Source organism: Dermacentor andersoni, chromosome 5 (genome assembly GCF_023375885.2).
Source record: "Dermacentor andersoni chromosome 5, qqDerAnde1_hic_scaffold, whole genome shotgun sequence".
Taxonomy (NCBI): domain Eukaryota; kingdom Metazoa; phylum Arthropoda; class Arachnida; order Ixodida; family Ixodidae; genus Dermacentor; species Dermacentor andersoni.
The window spans coordinates 122,443,688-122,463,066 of NC_092818.1; the positions used below are offsets into that span (position 1 = coordinate 122,443,688).

Below are 19,379 nucleotides of genomic sequence, written 5' to 3' on the forward strand. Positions count from 1 at the left end.
GTATCATTCATGCACGCTGAGCAAAGAACACATCGTTTTGCTTCTAAGAGAACAGGCCGCCGCAGTTCAAAGAAACGCGTAGCGAGCGCTCTACTTTTTCACTCGGAGTGGCTCCACCGCGCGCGCGCGCGCTCACGATCGCGGAACAACACAGCACTGGAGAAAGAAGATCCGTCCAGCGAGCAAAGGCCAGCCGAGGGATTTCGTGTGTCAGCCATCTCGCGCCGCCACGAAAACACGACAGTCGTTCGTCATGCCTTGGATATAACAACAAATCCTCCACGGTAAGTGAATTCTAACTTAGGTGCACATTCTCCGTATATGTCATGCTATCGCCAGGAAGTCGTCGCTGCGCTTAGCCGACGCGATTGACAAAGGACTAGGCGCACGCGCTGTCTCTCGATGTCAATCGAAAAAGCCAGTCGTCGCGATAACTGCATGTGATTTTATCACTTTGCCGCTGTCCGTAAGAGCTTTAAAAATCGCAAACGCTGCCAGAACTATGGTATGTTCAATAAGACGCCAGGCGAGAGGACACTTAAAATGGTTAGTTCACCAGCCCGTGATTCCGAGCCTATGCGGAGCGTGATTAGCGTGCGTTTTGTGTGTTTGAATTTATTCAGTTTGGCAGTCTACTGTGTACGGAACGCTGTTGAACTAAGGAATCACATAACAGAAGGCGTCATTTTGCTGGCAGCATGCTTTTTTTTAATAAATAAACCGCGCGCTTGACGGTGTCTCGCGCAGGGGGAATCTGCGACCACTGAAGTTACGTGCAGCACCAGTGCTAGTTAGAAACTTTGCCGCAGGCATTCAGCTGCATGCTGCAAGAGGTCACTTGGGCGCGTTATCTTGAACTTACTGAAAACGCATGAGGAATTCATGTTTTATGCTGAAAAAAGTATAAACCCCATATAAGCGATCTTGCGCGCGGCAGCTACAAGCGACGCGACGGAGATGGCTGTCGCGTTCGCTCGTCGCCTACAAGTCGTACTCCGTGCGAGCGACGATTTTGAGCGACGCCTCCCCGGTGTTGCCGGCATGAGGGCTGCAGTCACGCGTGACGCGTGCTTTAGTAATTTACGTTGATGTATTTTACTATAAAAAGTAGCATAAAATATTTCCGGTGGTCTTGCAGTACGTTCTTATCCTTGCACGTATAAAAATTGAATCATTTGCTCGTTCCGCGCGACAATCGGTAGTATTTGAGCGATGTATGTACATCCAGTTCCGGCTTCGCGCTATTGGCTAGTCGCTCATAGCACTTCTGGGCGACGAGCGACGATTTCTAGATTTCGAGAACCGAGCCATCTGTTCAAGCGACGGCCCGTTTTGTCGCTCGAAGCCGTCGCTCGTCGCCGTCGCGCACTAAATCGCTCTCACAGTGTTTATCCCTAAGACCGAACTGTTTTTGCTCATGTTGAAATGGTGTGATTATAGGTCTGGTTTTGTCTCCTGTTGCGGTTTTCGTGCACGGTGCGAAACTGAAAGGATGCTTATGTCTACGAACTCGGTGAATTGTCGAGCACCTAGTTACGCATCGGCATCGAATATAACGGCTGCTGTGTGGAATTACAATTGCAGGGGCGCTTTGCATACGCTTATTGTTTTGGACATGCCTGTGCATTTGCTAATATGAGTTGGCGTGTCAGAGTTATGTCATATGAACAGCTAAATCAGCCTTCCTCTGGGGGTTACAAGCGTAATGTGTGCATTTTGCTGTAGCATGGCAGATCAAGATGTGTTTATCGCTTGAATATTTTTAGTAGAGAAATAAAATATCAAAATAAAATGTTGCTTTAATTCCGTGTTACCAGTCTGTCGTACACAGAACAATAGGTTGGTGTAATAAACTAATAACTGCGGTTTAACTGCAACTTTTACATGCCTACAAGAATGTAAAATGCTAGATTTCAAACTGCAGCAGTAGTCGGGTCTGTCAGAAATGAACTCCACTGCGCACCTCATGCATGAAAATAAGTTCATGCCTTTTAGTAAGCTTAGATGCAGGCCGCAGTGAACTTGTTAGTATTGAAATGTGGGTAAGCTTGCCATAACAAGCCTTGTTGCCCTTTTTTTATAGGCACATCCATATATCCATTGAGCTGAAGGACAATATTTTCATCCCTACTGAGCATCGTGTTTGCAGCTATAATCCTCAAATTATTGCTTCAGCAGTGGCACAACCAGGAATGGTCCGGGGGGGGGGGGGCACACTGGGCAGGTGCTTAGGATGTGTCACAAGTGGTGTTTGCGATACACCAGACTCATGACAGACCTATGACGTCTGAAAATGACCAATATTCTATTCATTAGCAGGAGTATTCTAACATTCATGAAAAACAAGGATGAACTGTGGTTTATTTGTTTTTTTGCTTAAATCTAAAAATTGAAGTTAGTTTAGCAGTTGACTGTTGCAGTCATTTGGATGTTTTGCATGCATTTCACTAGGAAGACTAAGAGCTAAGACTTTTTTATTGCCATGGCCTTGACTGTCTTGATGTTGTTTTGCACCATGCCCTTGTGTTGACTTTTGCATACGATATTTTTCAGGCACCCGCTTTATATAACGCAAGAAGGCAGCTGCAAGGACACGAGGATGTGAAAGAGCCAGTGCAGCGCGACTTCACGTAGTGCAGAGGAGCCAATGCCAAAAAATCAAACTACATTGGCATGTTATTTGGACAAGAAAACTAGTATGTGGGTATATTGGGTGTACCATTTGACCAAATGTCAACAAAATCAAGATACAGTATGTTACACGAAGATGAAAATTCTCACGTGCTCCAGGCAGTCATCTTAACATGGTATATTTATGTAATGTCTCTGATTGGAAAGTCAAATCAAGTATGCTCTCTGGAGACAAACACATAGCAGCAAGTGTCATTGAAAAGTTAAAAATGTGTTTTAAGAAAGCTGATTAGTTCTGAGAAGTGACTGCTTTTTGTCTTGCCTCTCAACAGATATATCCATGTGATAAAAAAAATAGTGGTACAATGAAATTGCATATTTGCTTAGCGACATGATACATACTTGCAATGAGCACGGTGCCTTTGTTTACTATAAAAAGCAACAGCCCATGCTTGGTTAGGTTAGGCCCACTACAACATGCAGGCATGGGTGATTGGCGCTTTTTTTATTTCTGTGTCGTGAGGTTTATTGACGTGCGTATAGGTGCAGTGGCGCGCAGTATGGCTAGTACAAAAAAAGGGGGGGGGGGGCAGATATATGTAGCTCACTGTACACGACACAGGGCAAAGGAAATCAGTGTTCAGCAACTATGTTAAATGCCATGTACGTAAATTTTACAACGCTACTCGTTCGAAGCGCGCACAGGGGCATATTGAAGAAAAGTTTCCAGGGTAGATAATTTAGTTCGTAATTTACACTAATTTTGCTCTAACCACGAGACATAATAATTTGAATATACTGCACGGAAAAACCTAGAGCGAATTAAATTGTGTGTCAGCTTCGTGTGTATACATATAGTCTTTCCTATGCATTAGGTTTTTTGCGTAATGCATTAACAGTTGACAGCCTATCTTATGATGTGTACTCTGTTTACATTACAGTTGTTTATTAGTTCACTCGTTTGTTTTGCGACTGATGAAATGCCGGCATATATATATTTTCAACGTTTGACATAACCCTGTATGCCTTGCAGGGACAACCCAGCACGTGCATTTCTCAGCACCCAGTCAACTGCCAAAAGTGACTCAAACACAGGCCACCAGTAAGTGGACATCAGTTGCAATTTCACATTATGCAGTTGGCGGCTGCCTTGTACGGAGGCTTTTTTTTTTTACTGAGATGGTGATGTCGTTCTAATGTACATTTTGACCACTGTTACGTTTCGCCTACAACGCGCGGTAATGCCGGCGCGGATGCAACGGACGCCGGGGCTTTGTTCAAAGCGGCGGACATTTTGGCCCATCCGACGCCGCCGCGACGCCTACCCGCCAAGCGTGTCCAGGCGTGTTTCAGTGCCACGTGTCTTCGTGTGTGCGTGTGTGTGTGTGTGCCCTCGCTTGTCAAAGCGCGGCAGCCGGGGAGCGGAGTTCCCCGAAGGAGGGGCCTGGAGGTCTCTCGGCTCAACCGCTCGCGCCGTCGTGGGCCCCTGCTGCGCCGTCCCGTGACCTTCATCCCGTGACCTTCCCTCCTTCCCTTTTGGACCGCGACGCCGAGGGTATAAGAGCAGCTGCCCCCGGACGCCAGAGCAGAGGCTCCGATTTGTACTGTTGAGTTACGTGCTCTCCCGTCTCTCCACTCCGGTCGACCTGACCGGCCGCTCTTTTGCTATGTTAGAATAAACAAGTTGTTCTGTTACCAGTCTTCTCATGCTTTGCCGGGACCTTCGGATGCTTCCAGTGCCCCAGGCCGCCAGGCCAACGCTACCCTTGGGGCTTGCGACCCATTGGCAATAACGGGCGTCAGCACCGAGACCCCAACAACTCGTGCCAGCGGTACGATTACAACATCTGGTTGCCAGCGGTGAGATCGCGACAACGGAGGCCAGCAGCGAAGAGATGCGGTTGACTGTATGCTGAGCAGCTCAACGACCATCCGGGAGCAGTGCAACGAGCCCTGTGTGATGACTGGTTGCCTGCAGCGGAACGACTGCGCTGAAGTCTTGGCTGCAAGGTTTGGTGAGTGCGGGACTTTCTTCTTCTGAGTTTTGCCAGGCTTTTGTTAGTGTTAGAAACAGAGCTGGTAATTGTGGTTGTCGTTGCTACCGGGTTAGTTTGCGGCAAGACAATAGTAGGCAGTAGAGAAAGCAGCATTCAGAGCAGCCATGGATTTGAAGTCGTTGCGCAAACCGAAATTGTTGGAGCTTGCGAGAGAGTTGGGTCTGGATGTCTCAGACAAACTCAGAAAACCAGAACTGCTAAGGGCTATTCTTGAGTTAGAAGCTGAGGATGACGAGCTGTCGGAATGCCTTGAGACCATTGAGGAAAGGGAGACGGCAAAAAGACAGGAGCGCGAACTTAAAGAACAAAAAGAGAAACAGGAGCGTGAACTTAAAGAACAAAAAGAGAAAGAAAAGGAAGAGCGTGACCGTCAACACGCTTTGGAAATGAAGCGTCTCGAGTTAGAGATGGAACGCGCTCGTAATGGAAGTCAGGCACACGGTGCAGGAGAACGAGTATTGTTCAAAATGACTGACCTGATGCGGCCGTTTAAGCTTGGAGAGGACATTGGTTTGTTCCTGGTTAACTTTGAGCGAACGTGCGAGAAGCAGGGGTTCTCTCGGGAAACGTGGCCACAGCGCTTGCTCACTTTGTTACCCGGCGAGGCGGCCGACGTAGTCGCTCGCTTGGAGAGAGAGGAGGCAGAGGATTTCGACAAAGTGAAATCGAGTCTGCTAAAAAAGTACCGGCTGTCAGCGGAGGCGTTCCGTCGGAAGTTTCGGGAAAATGAGAAAGGCAAAAGTGAGTCATATACAGAGTTTGCGTACAGGCTTATGTCAAACATGCAGGAGTGGCTCAAAGAAGAGAAAGCGTTTGGTGACCACGAGAAAGTTCTGCAGTGTTTCGGGCTAGAACAGTTTTATAGTCGGTTACCTGAGAACGTGCGGTACTGGGTCTTGGATAGGCCAGACGTTAGTACGGTGGCTAGAGCCGCTGAGTTAGCCGAGGAGTTTGTGACGCGTCGGGCTCGTGGAGCTAAGGACGGTCAAAAGGGTGAATTTGGCTCCAAGTTTGAGAGGCCAAAGTTCACGCCCATGAGAGCAAAGGGGGACACACGTAGTGCGGATGCGAGTGAAAGCAGTCCGACCGAACGTAAGGAGACGGCGGCAGCCGAAGCCGAACGCAGAAAGCGGTTCGAGATGAGGCAAGCGCGCGTTTGTTATACGTGCCAGAAGCCGGGTCACTTTTCGGCGCAGTGTCCGACCGAACGTAAGGAGACGGCGGCAGCCGAAGCCGAACGCAGAAAGCGGTTCGAGGCGAGGCAAGCGCGCCTGTGTTATACGTGCCAGAAGCCGGGTCACTTTTCGGCGCAGTGCCCAGAAACAAAACCAAAAGTCGTGTTTTTTTCATTAGGCAGCACTGACGAGAACATCAAGCTTCTCGAGCCTTACATGCGAGACCTCCTCGTGAACGGGAAAGAGTGCCGAGTGCTTCGCGATACCGCAGCTACGATGGATGTAGTTCACCCCTCTTACGTAGAACCCGATATGTTCACGGGCGAGTGCACATGGATCAAGCAAGCAGTGGAAGCTCATAGCGTGCGTCTGCCGGTAGCAAAAGTGCTTATTGAAGGACCTTTCGGAGCACTTGAGACGGAGGCCGCAGTGTCATCTATGCTGCCCCCCCAGTACCCGTACCTATTTTCGAACAGGTCCGATCACCTCCTGCGCGAGAAGGGGCTTTTGTTTGGGGAGGCTAGCGTTCAGGCCTTAACCAGATCGAAGGTTCGGGAGCTCGCTGCAAAGGCGGTAGTTGCGGGGCCGACGTTGTTGAACGATGAAAAAGGGTCAGAGGCGCAGCAAGCTAGTATTCAGAGCACGCCCGAACGGGATAAAATTGAGCCTGTAGCGTTAAAGGCACCAGATACTGGAGAGGAAATTCCCGATGCGGGAAAGTTAGAAGAGCTTCCGGTCGAGCTTCCGGGACTAGGCTCAGTGACGAACAGGAAAGACACCGATCAAGTCATTAGTGACTTAATAAGTAAAGCATCGCTGTCGCCTGAGCAGAAAACCGAACTACACCAGCTCTTACAAGAGTTTCAAGGTCTGTTCTCTGAGAGGCCTGGTAGGACTTCTGTCCTTACTCATGACATAGAACTTACCTCCCCAGAGCCAGTACGATCCAAGGCGTACCGGGTGTCACCCCGCCAGAGCGATATTATGGAGGCTGAGGTAAAGAAAATGCTACAGCTCGGTGTTATTGAAGCGGGTGAGAGTGATTATACCTCCCCTTTGATTTTAGTTGAGGTACCGGGCAAGGAACCTCGTCCTTGCGTCGACTACCGCAGGCTTAATTCCATCACTAAGGATCAAATTTATCCGATCCCTAACATCGAGGAGCGCCTTGAGAGAGTGAGTAGCGCTCAGTTTATTTCCACCCTAGATCTTGTCAGGGGCTATTGGCAGGTTCCACTTACAGAAGAGGCTAGTAGGTATGCGGCGTTCATTTCACCCATGGGGACATTCCGTCCTAAAGTTTTGAGTTTTGGTTTGAAGAACGCGCCATACTGCTTTTCAAGCCTCATGGATAAAGTGTTGCGGGGACAGCAAGAATTCGCTTTACCGTATCTAGACGACGTAGCGATATTCTCCGCATCCTGGCCGGAACATATGGCGCACTTGCGGGCAGTGCTAACCCGCCTGCGCGATGCGGGCTTGACAGTCAAGGCTCCCAAGTGCCAGTTAGCACAGGCCGAGGTTGTCTACCTCGGACACGTGATTGGTCGGGGTCGTCGCCGCCCCTCTGAAATAAAGGTGGCCGCTGTGCGAGACTTCCCGCGACCGCGCACGAAGACCGATATTCGGTCGTTCTTAGGTGTCGCCGGCTACTATCAGAGGTACATCCCCAGGTACTCTGATATCGCGGCTCCCTTGACGGATGCTCTAAGAAAGACAGAGCCGCAAACAGTCGTCTGGGAGGAGACGAAGGAAAGAGCTTTTAGCGCCCTAAAGAGCGCCCTAACAAGCCAGCCGGTGCTACGATCGCCCGACTACACAAAAGGGTTCGTTGTTCAGTGTGATGCTAGTGAGCGAGGCATGGGCGTTGTACTGTGCCAACGGGAAAATGGAGAAGTAGAACACCCCGTCCTGTATGCTAGTCGTAAGCTGACGAGTCGTGAGCAGGCGTATAGCGCCACCGAGAAAGAGTGTGCGTGTATCGTGTGGGCCGTTCAGAAATTGTCATGTTACCTAGCTGGCTCGAGGTTTATCATTGAAACGGATCACTGCCCTCTCCAATGGCTGCAGACCATCTCTCCCAAAAATGGCCGCCTCCTGCGCTGGAGCCTCGCTTTGCAACAATATTCCTTTGAGGTGCGTTACAAAAAGGGGAGTCTCAACGGTAACGCCGATGGCTTAAGTCGAAGCCCCTAACGTGGGAATCAGCCTCAAAATTGCTTGTTACTGATGTTTTTCTTCCTGAGGCAGGATTTTTTTTTAACTTATTGCTTTTGTGTAGTGTTTCAAAGTGATGATGTGCTTTTTAGTGCAATTTTTCCGATTTATGGACGCGTTCTGAGTGCTGCTAAACTACTGTAAGGAACTAGGCAGCAGTATAAAAGGGGAAAGAGCCTGGCAGGGCTTAGTGAGGGTTGTGCCGTGCTTGCTGACTGAGCGGTTGACTTTCAGGCGTGGTTCTAACGCTTGCCGGAAACGAGAACAAAAATGTCACCTCTCCCGAAGTCACTTTGCAGTGTCCTGTGTGCACCTGAACGTGAGAACGAGGCCTTCTCTGTGCGCTGCGCTCAAGAAACGCCCAGGGACGCCCAACTTCGGTTATGAGCATCATCGAGCGACATCCCTCCGGACAGCGGATGCAGTCCCCTGACCATCGGGATCTCCTTCCCCCGGCGGGGCGGTCTGTTACGTTTCGCCTACAACGCGCGGTAATGCCGGCGCGGATGCAACGGACGCCGGGGCTTTGTTCAAAGCGGCGGACATTTTGGCCCATCCGACGCCGCCGCGACGCCTACCCGCCAAGCGTGTCCAGGCGTGTTTCAGTGCCACGTGTCTTCGTGTGTGCGTGTGTGTGTGTGTGCCCTCGCTTGTCAAAGCGCGGCAGCCGGGGAGCGGAGTTCCCCGAAGGAGGGGCCTGGAGGTCTCTCGGCTCAACCGCTCGCGCCGTCGTGGGCCCCTGCTGCGCCGTCCCGTGACCTTCATCCCGTGACCTTCCCTCCTTCCCTTTTGGACCGCGACGCCGAGGGTATAAGAGCAGCTGCCCCCGGACGCCAGAGCAGAGGCTCCGATTTGTACTGTTGAGTTACGTGCTCTCCCGTCTCTCCACTCCGGTCGACCTGACCGGCCGCTCTTTTGCTATGTTAGAATAAACAAGTTGTTCTGTTACCAGTCTTCTCATGCTTTGCCGGGACCTTCGGATGCTTCCAGTGCCCCAGGCCGCCAGGCCAACGCTACCCTTGGGGCTTGCGACCCATTGGCAATAACGGGCGTCAGCACCGAGACCCCAACAACTCGTGCCAGCGGTACGATTACAACACCACAAAGGTGCGATCATGTCTCACAGAGGCATATATGGTTGCTATTCTCTGCGAGGGACGTGTTCTCGTGTTCGTGAAGCATTTGTGTTTGGCAGTATTGTCGCCCAATGAGTCGGATATAAACACTAACTCACCACTGCCGGCAAGTAGTTGCGAGAAACGCATTATGACGCTGTAAAGTTATTTCATTAATTCGAAGGAAAGTTTTGCAGCAGGAAAAAAGGTTGCTATTCCAGGTAAACATGTCTTTTTCTCGCAGGTTATTTAGCCAAACTGTGGATGCATGAAATTCGTGACTTATGAATAGATTTTAATTTATTCTTTAGTAATGCTTCTAAAAGAGACTAGAAATAGCATGTGACTACCTCTGCAATCAGCAGACCATACATATACAGTCATAAGTGGCAGTTCCATGCAGTCTCGCACTTTATATAACCTTTCCTTTCAGCAACATTGGAACTGGTGGCTGCGTTTTCAGAAGGAGAAGTGCACTTGACACTGTATATGTATGTGTGAATTCGGTTTTCTTTGTATGTGTCGGCTCACTGACAAACAGTGCAAAAATCTGTTGTACCATGAGCCTGACGACGCCCTCTGCTGCTAGAAATGCGGCACTTCGTATTTTATAGTACTGCATGACATTTAAATCAAAGCTACCACATAAAATGATCAAGAAAACTAACCGCTGTTATAGCTGTTTTCCTCAAAGAACGCTTGTCCTTTATGGGCTGTGTTAATCTGAGCTCTCCACCGATGTTTCAGTAGTATTATCCCTTAGTGAGTGAGAGATTGGGGGCAATTAATCGTGTTAGTGTTTAAGTGGTGTCCTAATTATTTGCATTTGTTCCAACAAAGTTGTCTAGATTACTTTATTGTGTAGTGTAAAGCTTATGAAACCATCAGCAACTACTGAGTTGCTAACATGCATATGGATTTGTCACTATACAGGTGGAGCTCGGCTGTACCGCTGCAGTGCTGCGGAAATTGCCTTCACCAGCGGCTTTGCAACAGCTGTTTCGCAGCGTGTCGGTATGTGTTAATTTATAATTATGTTGGGATGGGCTAGTATTATGGACCACTGCTACTCTGTATTGTGACAGATCCATATGATAAGGGATGTAATGGGCACAGCGAAAACCATTGAATTTTTTACTATGGTACATAAACAGGCTCTCCTTTTCGTCACTGGAGCAGGAGAGAAGGGCATGCAGGCACTCCTGAATGTACATATATTTCAAAACATGAGAGAGACACACACACACACAAACTAAAGGCAGGGACGTTCCATCTTTCATCTTGAATTGAATTGTGCAGCGCAAAAATACAACACAGACCACAGAGAAGCACACATGTTAACAGGTTTGATACACACGTTAGTTCAACAGATTTGATACTTCAAGTGTGCTATTTTACACAAGGGGGAAGGGAAAGGGGAGAAAATCTGAAAAAAAAGTGGAGTGGAAAAAAAGGAATCGTGCCAAAAAGCATGAGAAGCATCGCGCAGCCAGGATCACCAGCAGGACATCTAAAAAGCACTCTGATAAAATTACATCCAGACAACCTTACGTATAGTTTGTTTCAATCAACTCGGATCACATGCAGCCATTACTGCTATCAAGTTGTTTCCTTATGTCATATGAGGGAATGATGTGGGCCCAAAAAACTGTTTAGAGCTGAAGGATTATGTTCCATTCTAGCCTCATTGCCTGCTTTTTTATCATATTGTTATCAGCTGCTTATGTTAGGGACAAAAAGTAAGAGTACGAACTGTTTCCCGATTCGCCATTCCACACAACATGTCTTTGTGACTATATGTACATGCATATGATCCATAGTTGAAAAATATTCAGTACAGTAGAATCTCATTACAAGATGCACTTGGTTGTAAGAGACATCTGAAAATGGTTTGGTTGGTTTTCCGATGTTTGCCACATTAACAATACTGTATACAAGAGACACCTTTGTTACTAAGGATGACTTTTTAAGTATTCACTACTTCGAAGGGACACAACCCAGACACATTCACTTTTTGCACCTTGTGTGCTCCGAAGGGCGTAAAGATCACGTAATCCTTACACAAGTCAATCGCGCATGTCTCTTTTAGCATGAACCAGAAAAGGAGGGCAACGAGGATAGTGCAGGGCAGAAAGTGTCGGCAGTTGAAGCTGACGAGCGCCTAAGAGCACCTCAATGGTACTGCGAGCAACAAGGCTTGCAAAGTGAAGTGTTTAAATTCCAGAAGTTGGGAAGGAAGCTAACACAATCTACAGTCACTAAAAAGCTGTGAATGTCTTCTTTAAAGGGCCCCTAAACCACCGAGGTTGAAATTTAGTTGCGGTGTTGCAGTTCTACACAATAAGGCAATGAACAGGTAGCCACGAGAATTTTTCGAAACGGTGCAGTAATAGTGGAGCGACGTGTGTTTGATTATCGAAAAGTAGTCCCCACTCATTTCACTCTTTCATCTGGTACACGCCATAAGGACAGTATCGTCTTTTCCTTGCCTAGTACACCTCCAAATGTTACGGGACAGGCCAACACCAATGAGCTCTGTTGCTGCCGCGCTGGCCCGTCGTCCTGCGAGGGGTGGCGCTAATACAACGGAACTGTATGGTGACTCGTGTTGAAGAGCCTCATAGGGAGACCCTTCTGTTGGCGTTTGTTCTTTGCCCCCATTGGCTGCCCACAATGGCATCGCGCGCAACGCGACGAGGAAGGAGTGTGTGTATTTGCTTGCAGGCCTTACCGGAAGTCGTACACTTTCGTTCGACCAATCGACAGCACCGGGAACTGGTGACATCATCAGAGACAGCCTGGTGACGTCAGGACAAACTGGGGGGTGCAGGATAGATCCAGAGAGGCGCACGGGGTCATATTCTTCATGTTGTGGTGCTCCGGCAGTGCTACGCACTCTGGCATTTGGCTTCGTCGATCGTGACGGCATTCTGATTTCGATACTCGTGTTTATTTGAAATGTTCAAAAAATGTCGAGAAGTGGTCTAGGGGCCCTTTAAGCCACCCTGAGCATTTATTCCTTCAGATGTATTAAAACATACTTTAGTGATGATGCATAATAAAGTAATCTAGTCTGGCTACTCAGTGTCTCAAAATTTTTGGTTTCGAGAGACATGTTTCCCGTGCCTCTTAAATATCTTCTGATGAGGCTTTACTGTAATATACACAAACAATTGTGTAACTCCTCCTGCAAGTATTATTCATTAAGCCCGGTCACTTATGTGCAAAGCTTGTGGTTAAGTCTTGATGTCCGTACTTTTTAGAGCTATGTTTATTAATTCGTGCTGTTCTTATTGGTTCTTCGATGCAGGAGACAATGCCTACGAAATTATTGGCCCTGATCATGAGAGCCCTCAAGGGGCAAACAACATCTCTGTTGCAGAAGTGAGCCCGATACCACTTGGAAGTTACCATGACAGATGACACGGCAGCAATAGATACAGAGACTGCCATGTCTACTGCAGCTGCAACAGTGTACGAGGCAAGCAGCAGCGCGTCAGCATCAGCAGCAGTGTCAGAAGGAACCCCACCAGGCCTGGTAGAGCAACATGTGTGCTATCACTGACTTTTTTTGTAGTGGATACAACTCATTTGCTCAACATACAAAAGCTTTTCACCACGACTGTGAGCCAGTGTTATTGTGCAGCAAGTGCAAGACTAAGTTAGGTGTTATAACACAGTACAAGCATCACTTTAATATATGCAAATGCAAACATATTACAGTTGTTGTCCTCCCAGCCAGCCCACATAGTGACAACAATGTGGAACACATGGTGGGACACACCTCTCCCCCATTACAAGATAGTAGAGACTGTCAGTGTTGTTGCTAGATTGACTGGTCTTTGTAGGCAACTAGAAGGACAACACAGGTGTCATAAGATTGTTGTTGATGTTGTTGTTGAAGAGGTAAAAAAGAAGTTTGATGCAGGTGAAGTGCCAACTGATATTGAGCAAATCAAAAGCAACCACCTGAGAAAGCAACACTATCGAAATTTGGGTATCTATGTGCTGCCAACTCTGGTAAGAATGGCATAGGACAGAAGTGTGATGAAAATCACACAGACACTGCTGTTGCATCACTGGGCACAGTGAGCAGCGACTTGTAGGGCAAGAGAGTCAACTGAAACTAACATTATGATATAGTGTCATCCTCCCATGTGACCACTTTTCAAGTTATTTTGCAAGGTACAGCTCAACCTCCAGAAACGAGACTGCAACTTGTCTGTAAAAAAGCTTTCACAAAAAATTGTTCATAACACTATTAACATAGCAGTATCTTTTTTTTTGTGTCGGTTCGAGGTTCCCGGCTGTCCATTAATGCAAAAATTGAGGAAAAAAAGAACATGTGTCGTACTTACACCTTTTTAACAAGTACGAGGGGGACAGAACTTTTCTAGTCATGCATCTTCATCATACTATCAAGTTTTTAAATGCCTTTTATAATTATTATTACCAGTTATATCTGAGTGCATTGTATGCATGTAGCAGGTGTAAAATCAGGTCAGTTGGATCAGATGCCTTATCTGCAAGCGAGCCCTATATTCAAGAAATTTGAATTAAAATAGTTACGTTAGAGACGCAGTCTTTCAGCACTTTGTTTCCTGTGGTTTAAGCATTGCTCAATACTTTTGTGGGTGGCAATTTCAACCGGCACAGCACTGCGCTTTGCCACAGTCACATTTGTCTTCAAAGCGGTGTTTACCATTTGTGTTGATCTGTTTGTGTATGCATAGAGCATGTTTTTAATTTATATTTTTCTGTATTCTTGTGCTTGCACTAAGCTTGTGTAAGGCAGTTACAAAATGTGCGTCACTATAACGAACTGTTCTGTTGAGCTTACACTTGCAAATAATCGTGTTCAGATGGCCGCACTTCTATGCGGGTGCACCGCTAGCTTTGTGTATGTTCTCATGTTTGTATAAAGCTTATATAAGCTAGTTAGAAAATGTATGTCACTAAGCATTGTGATATCCTTTAAAGAACTGCTTGGTTGGTTTTACACTTGTGAATTAGTATTGAGGCGGTGGTATTCCCATGTATGCCCACTGCTAGCTTTCTGTGTCCTCACGTGTTTGTATTAAGTTTCTACAAGGGAGTTACAGCATGTACGTCACTAAGCGCTGTGATATTTTTTAAAGAACTGCTTTGTTGGTTTTACACCTGTGAGTAATAGTACTCGGGTGGCACTAGTCATGTGTAGGTACACAGAGACCATTTGTATACATTATGCTCATGTAAAGCAGTTACAAAGTGTATGTCACTAATTACTGTGATATTTGTTGAATTGCTGTGATGGTTTTACACATGTGAATAATAGTGGTCAGGACACAGTACTTGCGGTGTATAGTTGAATTTATACACTGCCAAGACATGGGCTGTATACGTACCAAAAGAAATGTATGTCATTATATTGTTGTGATTATTACTGTTTGGATTTTATTAAACTGTAATAAAATTGTTTCTTGTATCTATTGAGGTATGGCAATTTGTCATGCAACCAAACTGAGGACCTGTACTTGTGTATACAAATAAACAGCTAATTTAAGAGTATACTGCTCATATTCTGCTAAACCAGTTTAACAAATCTTGTACTACAATGCTGGAAAAATGACAGAGCTGACTCGGATGTACAGAAAAAGTTCTGCACTGGCTGAAGGACTGCCCCACACTGGAGTTCGTAATGTTGCGTTTATTGGAGTAGAACAGAAAGTGCACTTCTATTAAAAATGCGACAGTCGGTGCAGAAACATAAGGCAGACGAGCGGATGTGGCACATTTTTTTCAGGGCCCTCCATGCCTACTACTGCATTTCTAGTCTTCCTGTGCTCTGCGTTCCCTGTTCAGCCAAGGTTTTTACTCCATGACAATTGTTCTACTGGGTTCGTAGCAATATTGAAGAAAAAAATTCAATGGTTTTCAAGGACTTTCGAGGCCCCGACACAGTAACTTCAAGGACCTCGTGCAATGTGTGTAGTAGTTTGGACAGGCAATAACTTGTTCAAGAACACCGTTAACTTTAATGCAAACAAAAGAAAACAAAACAAATCGCATTTCAATGATTTCAAACATCTGAAAGACTGCTAATTTGCCTTTCACCGCCCACCACTAAACGCACACAAGGAAGCATTTCAAGAAAGCGCTCAAAGTTTTTCTGCAATAGCACAATTAACTACTTGGACCTGCAACGTTTGCAGTTTTTGAATACTGTTTGGTTTGACAGTGTATGTGATGTCATCTGTTGCCTCAGCTTTTTTCACCATCAAATAAGCAATAGTCATTTCTAATTTCTTTTTATTGTGTCTGTCGCTCTCAATTTTCTCTTCACGGCTTCTCTTCGAATGCCTCAACTGTTGAGCTTCCTGCTTCTGCTCCTCCAAGCACATTTGTCGCCGGTTCCATGTGAATAAAACTGGTATCTGCAGCTCCTTTGTAATTTCAACTTTAAGGATGTCGCTTTCCTTCTATTACCTCCAGAGACAATTTTCTGTGACATGCGAAAGAGTGTCGCAGAAGGGAAAAAAAGCGCTTGGCAATGTCTGCTAAGTCTAGCCAAGTGTAAAAGTTTAAGGACTTTCCAGTACTTCTAAAATTTCAAGGGTTTTCAATGCCTTGAAAATGGCATTTTAGAAATAAAGGATTTTCAAGGATCGCTACAAACCCTGGATTCTAGCACCTAAATAATTTTACAAGCTTATTTTGGCATGGAGTTAGGAAATTCATGCTTTGTAGCTAACGCTGCACTATCTCTGTACAGTGAAGCCACGAGAGCGCAACTATTTTGGAGTAAAGAAAAATACTGAAAGCTTTTAATACCACTCTTCTTTTTTTCTATGGAGCTTCGTATTGCCTAGTTAAGTTTGCGAATGTGCCTGGTTTTGGCGGGCGTTTCTTCGACATTTTCTGGAAGAAGCAGATGTCTAGCCCCGTATTCAGAAATGTATCTTAATACAAAGCTCATGCTTGACTTGATATAAACGACGCCTGGTGCGAACGTCCCCCAAGACGCTCACTGCCTTTCTTTTGGTGCGTTCACGACTTGCGTCGTTTAGATCAAGTCAAGCATGGGCTTCAAGTTATGATGCATTTCTGCATATGGGGGTAAGCGTGCACAATTCCGGGCAACGCACTGTGCCATTGACACTGAGAGAAAACGGGGAAAACAGAGTTAACCACTTATGCTCCTAAACTTTCGCGTACCTGTGGTGTGCGTGTATCGTGGAAGAAGAAACAGCGCAAACACAAGGACGAAAAAAAGAATCAACCACACCAGCGCTTCGTGGTGTGGCATGTTTTTGCGTTGTCCTTGTGTTGCGCTGTTTCTTCTAAAATGCTCAACCAACTAGCCGGCAAGTCCATCCTGTGCATATATAAATTGAACACACGCATGAGTGTAGATGGTCTTCGAAGCTTTTAGTACGAGCACTGCCACAGGATACGAGCAGTGCACGCGTAACAAGTGGACACATTAGTCATTTAAACATGCGTGCCAATGCATTTGACGCGGCTATCGGCATAAGCAGTCTCCAAATGCTGGAATGCATGCGCTTCAAAACGCTAACGATCCGCTGCTATTGCAGGACAACAGCTCACAGCGGACTGAACCAAACGCTAAACTAATGCACTTGAAAAGAACGCCTACACGGCAGCGTGAGGCACGTCGAAATGCCTGGTACTGGCGTCGCAGTTGCTCACCAGTATACGCGCGAATTAAATTCACATACGTGGATGGTTGGCGCAATACTTTGTATCCGCGTATTTTGGAGAACATGGACTGGAGAAGCACTCGATCATGAGCTGAACGGCACATTTGTTATTTTCCTGCGGTGACGACAAGCCGTGAATAGTTCTCACGTTGTCGTCTACGTTGTCTTCCTTCGTTAGTCGTAGCAAGGAATGGAAATGATGCAAACGCACACGCATTCCAGTACACAACAGCACAGCACACTGCAGAGAAACCCCACCCACCACAGCCGATTCATCAAATACGTTCGGTATATATATAACCTCTAAAAGAACACTACTGGGTGTGGCGGCGCTGTGGTGTAATGGTTATGATGTGTGTTTTCAATTGTACAAATGCGAGTGTACGCGGGTTCGAATTCACATGATGTATAGAGCATTGTGATTCTTGATAAGTATGTGATTCCCTTGACAATTGTATTCTAATTAGATTGTGTGACTTCTGATTGTGAAATTTGCGAAGATATTTGCAGATTAAGTGGTAATTCGCTTTTTTTTTCTCCTCAGTGGCGTTCGTGACGCATACACATAGGCCGCTTCAGAACAGTCACGCCTCACGGTAGGCAGCAAATAGCCACGAAAAAATGACTTTAAAATCCTGCGTACCTTTGCTCACGCCTATTCTGAAGGCCGCTTGGAATCGGGCCAGTGTCTCTGAGGAGCCGCCTAGGGAACAGTATATCAGCGGCCCTAATTTGATCAGATTTCCTGCCTGCATGCGTGACCAGGACTTGGCTAAGAGGGTATTGGGAAGAGTACTAGCACTCTGTTCTGAAGGAGTACAAGCACTCTGTTTGGGGGAGTAGAAGTACTCGGTCTGGCGGTGTACTATTAACCCTGCGGGGAGAGTATTAGCACTCTGCGGAAGAGTACTAGCACTCCCTGTGGGAAGAGTATTATCACTCTGCGGAAGAGTACTAGCAATCCCTTGCGGTGGAGTAACAAAACTCTGTCAGGAGGAGTTGACCTACTCTCTCTCAAAGAGGGTCGATCTACTCTCGAAAAGAGAGTGAAATATGGGACAAGCAGCTACTCCCTCAAAGAGAGTGCCCGGCACTCCCTTAGTTTTTAGAGTGTACGATTTGTACTCGGTTGTCCCTATATATACGCCTCAATTGCTCCACGAATGTGTTGTCTATGTCATCATGATTGAATATCCCGTAGCTGTTCTCTGTGTGCGTTGTCATAAGCCCCCTTAATATCTAGAAATGCTATTCATAAATGCCTATTCTGAGCTATTGAAACATCCATGCACTGCGTTAGAAAAAAAAAAAACTATTATCCTCTAATCATTCGCCTGGTCTAAACTCATTATATAGTTCCCCCAGTATTTCGTTTAGATCCCCCTACTTCGACAGCACTAGTTTTATGGCTTGCATTGCTATTCTATATTTCAATGATGTTACTTTACCTGACCTGTACGAGCTCGTTCAATCCTAATCACCTCTGCTTTTGTAGATGAGGTTCGTCGTGCTTTCTTCGGAATCTTCTTCGTTTTAATCACTTCCTCAAAGCATTAGTCAGCAGTGGCTTGCTCTTTGCACCCATCTGTTTGATTATCTGTATTGATATTTTGTCGGGTCCTGTGGGCCAAGGGTATTAGAGACATTTTCTATTGCTTTTTTCCAGTAATGTTTTCTACGCTACAATTTCATCTCTCAGGCTCTGGTGTTTCTGGTTGAGTCTGGACTACGCTTTTTTGCCGAATTTCTTGACAATTTCTACAGTCTGTGCTTCGCTACAAAGGGCAAATAAGGTACCGTCTGGTCCAGATATTGCCTGGCATTCTAAGAAGCTATTTGTGGCTTGCAGCTTTTGCTTATTACTGAACACGGTGCCATGATAGCACCACCTGATGAGAATTCTCATACATCCCGCTCTACATGTATATATACTCAGAAATGTATAAAGTGTTAATTCATACTGCCTTTCTTTGGAGTAGTTCGGTTATACTTTCTGAAGAGCATTTATACTTGTATGTTGACTTGCTTTGAAGTTAAGTTTGATGTTGCCAAATAAATGTAAAATATTTCTGGATGGCATGATAGCAACCTGTGTGGCACTCCTTATAAATTTTCGCAGACCCTTTCGCTTTTCTAATGGATAAGCTTTCTTACCTGAAATTATATGATAATAATTACGTAAGTCGGATGCATGCAGGCTAATTTCGTGAGTATTATCAGTTCTGCGTGCAAGATTTTGCTTTTTTCCCCTTTCATTAAAATAGATATTCCTAAAAGCAAGAAAAAAATGAAAATACACCACAGAATGTACTTAAGGTGGTTAGTTGAACTAGAATAGGCATACAAAAGAAACAGCGCGGTATTTATCACCTTTAAGGGTCAGTAACCGGTACGCTACGGTGCTGACTTTTGTTCGTGAATAGCGCCATTTTTTGTGCTCTGCGTAGAAGAGAGAAGCCGTGGGAGACTTCACGTTATGGA

General features: G+C 46.1%; 1 protein-coding gene across 2 annotated transcripts; it reads left to right on the plus strand.

Annotated features, from left to right (window-relative positions):
* The first annotated feature begins 204 nt into the window (after positions 1-204).
* LOC129385055 (uncharacterized) lies at positions 205-15,616 on the plus strand. 2 transcript variants are annotated; one of them, XR_011894788.1, is made up of 5 exons: positions 205-284; positions 2,554-2,700; positions 3,665-3,733; positions 10,129-10,209; positions 12,506-15,616. XR_011894788.1 is itself a non-coding variant. In XM_072288272.1 (5 exons), exons 2-5 carry the CDS (start codon positions 2,648-2,650, stop codon positions 12,616-12,618), a joined length of 312 nt encoding a protein of 103 aa, XP_072144373.1. In that variant the 5' UTR covers positions 205-284; positions 2,554-2,647; the 3' UTR covers positions 12,619-14,745. The 2 variants fall into 2 exon arrangements, 1 of the variants encoding a protein (XP_072144373.1); XM_072288272.1 differs by having other exon boundaries at positions 2,554-2,696; positions 12,506-14,745.
* The last annotated feature ends 3,763 nt before the right edge of the window (positions 15,617-19,379 follow it).

Excerpts from the sequence above, each read along its gene's own strand:
- LOC129385055 (XM_072288272.1), top strand. The coding sequence starts at position 2,648 with ATGCCAAAAAATCAAACTACATTGGCATGTTATTTGGACAAGAAAACT. Across the intron at positions 2,697-3,664 it reads TTATTTGGACAAGAAAACTA|GGACAACCCAGCACGTGCAT; the intron begins GTATGTGGGTAT and ends TATGCCTTGCAG. Across the intron at positions 10,210-12,505 it reads AGCTGTTTCGCAGCGTGTCG|GAGACAATGCCTACGAAATT; the intron begins GTATGTGTTAAT and ends TCTTCGATGCAG.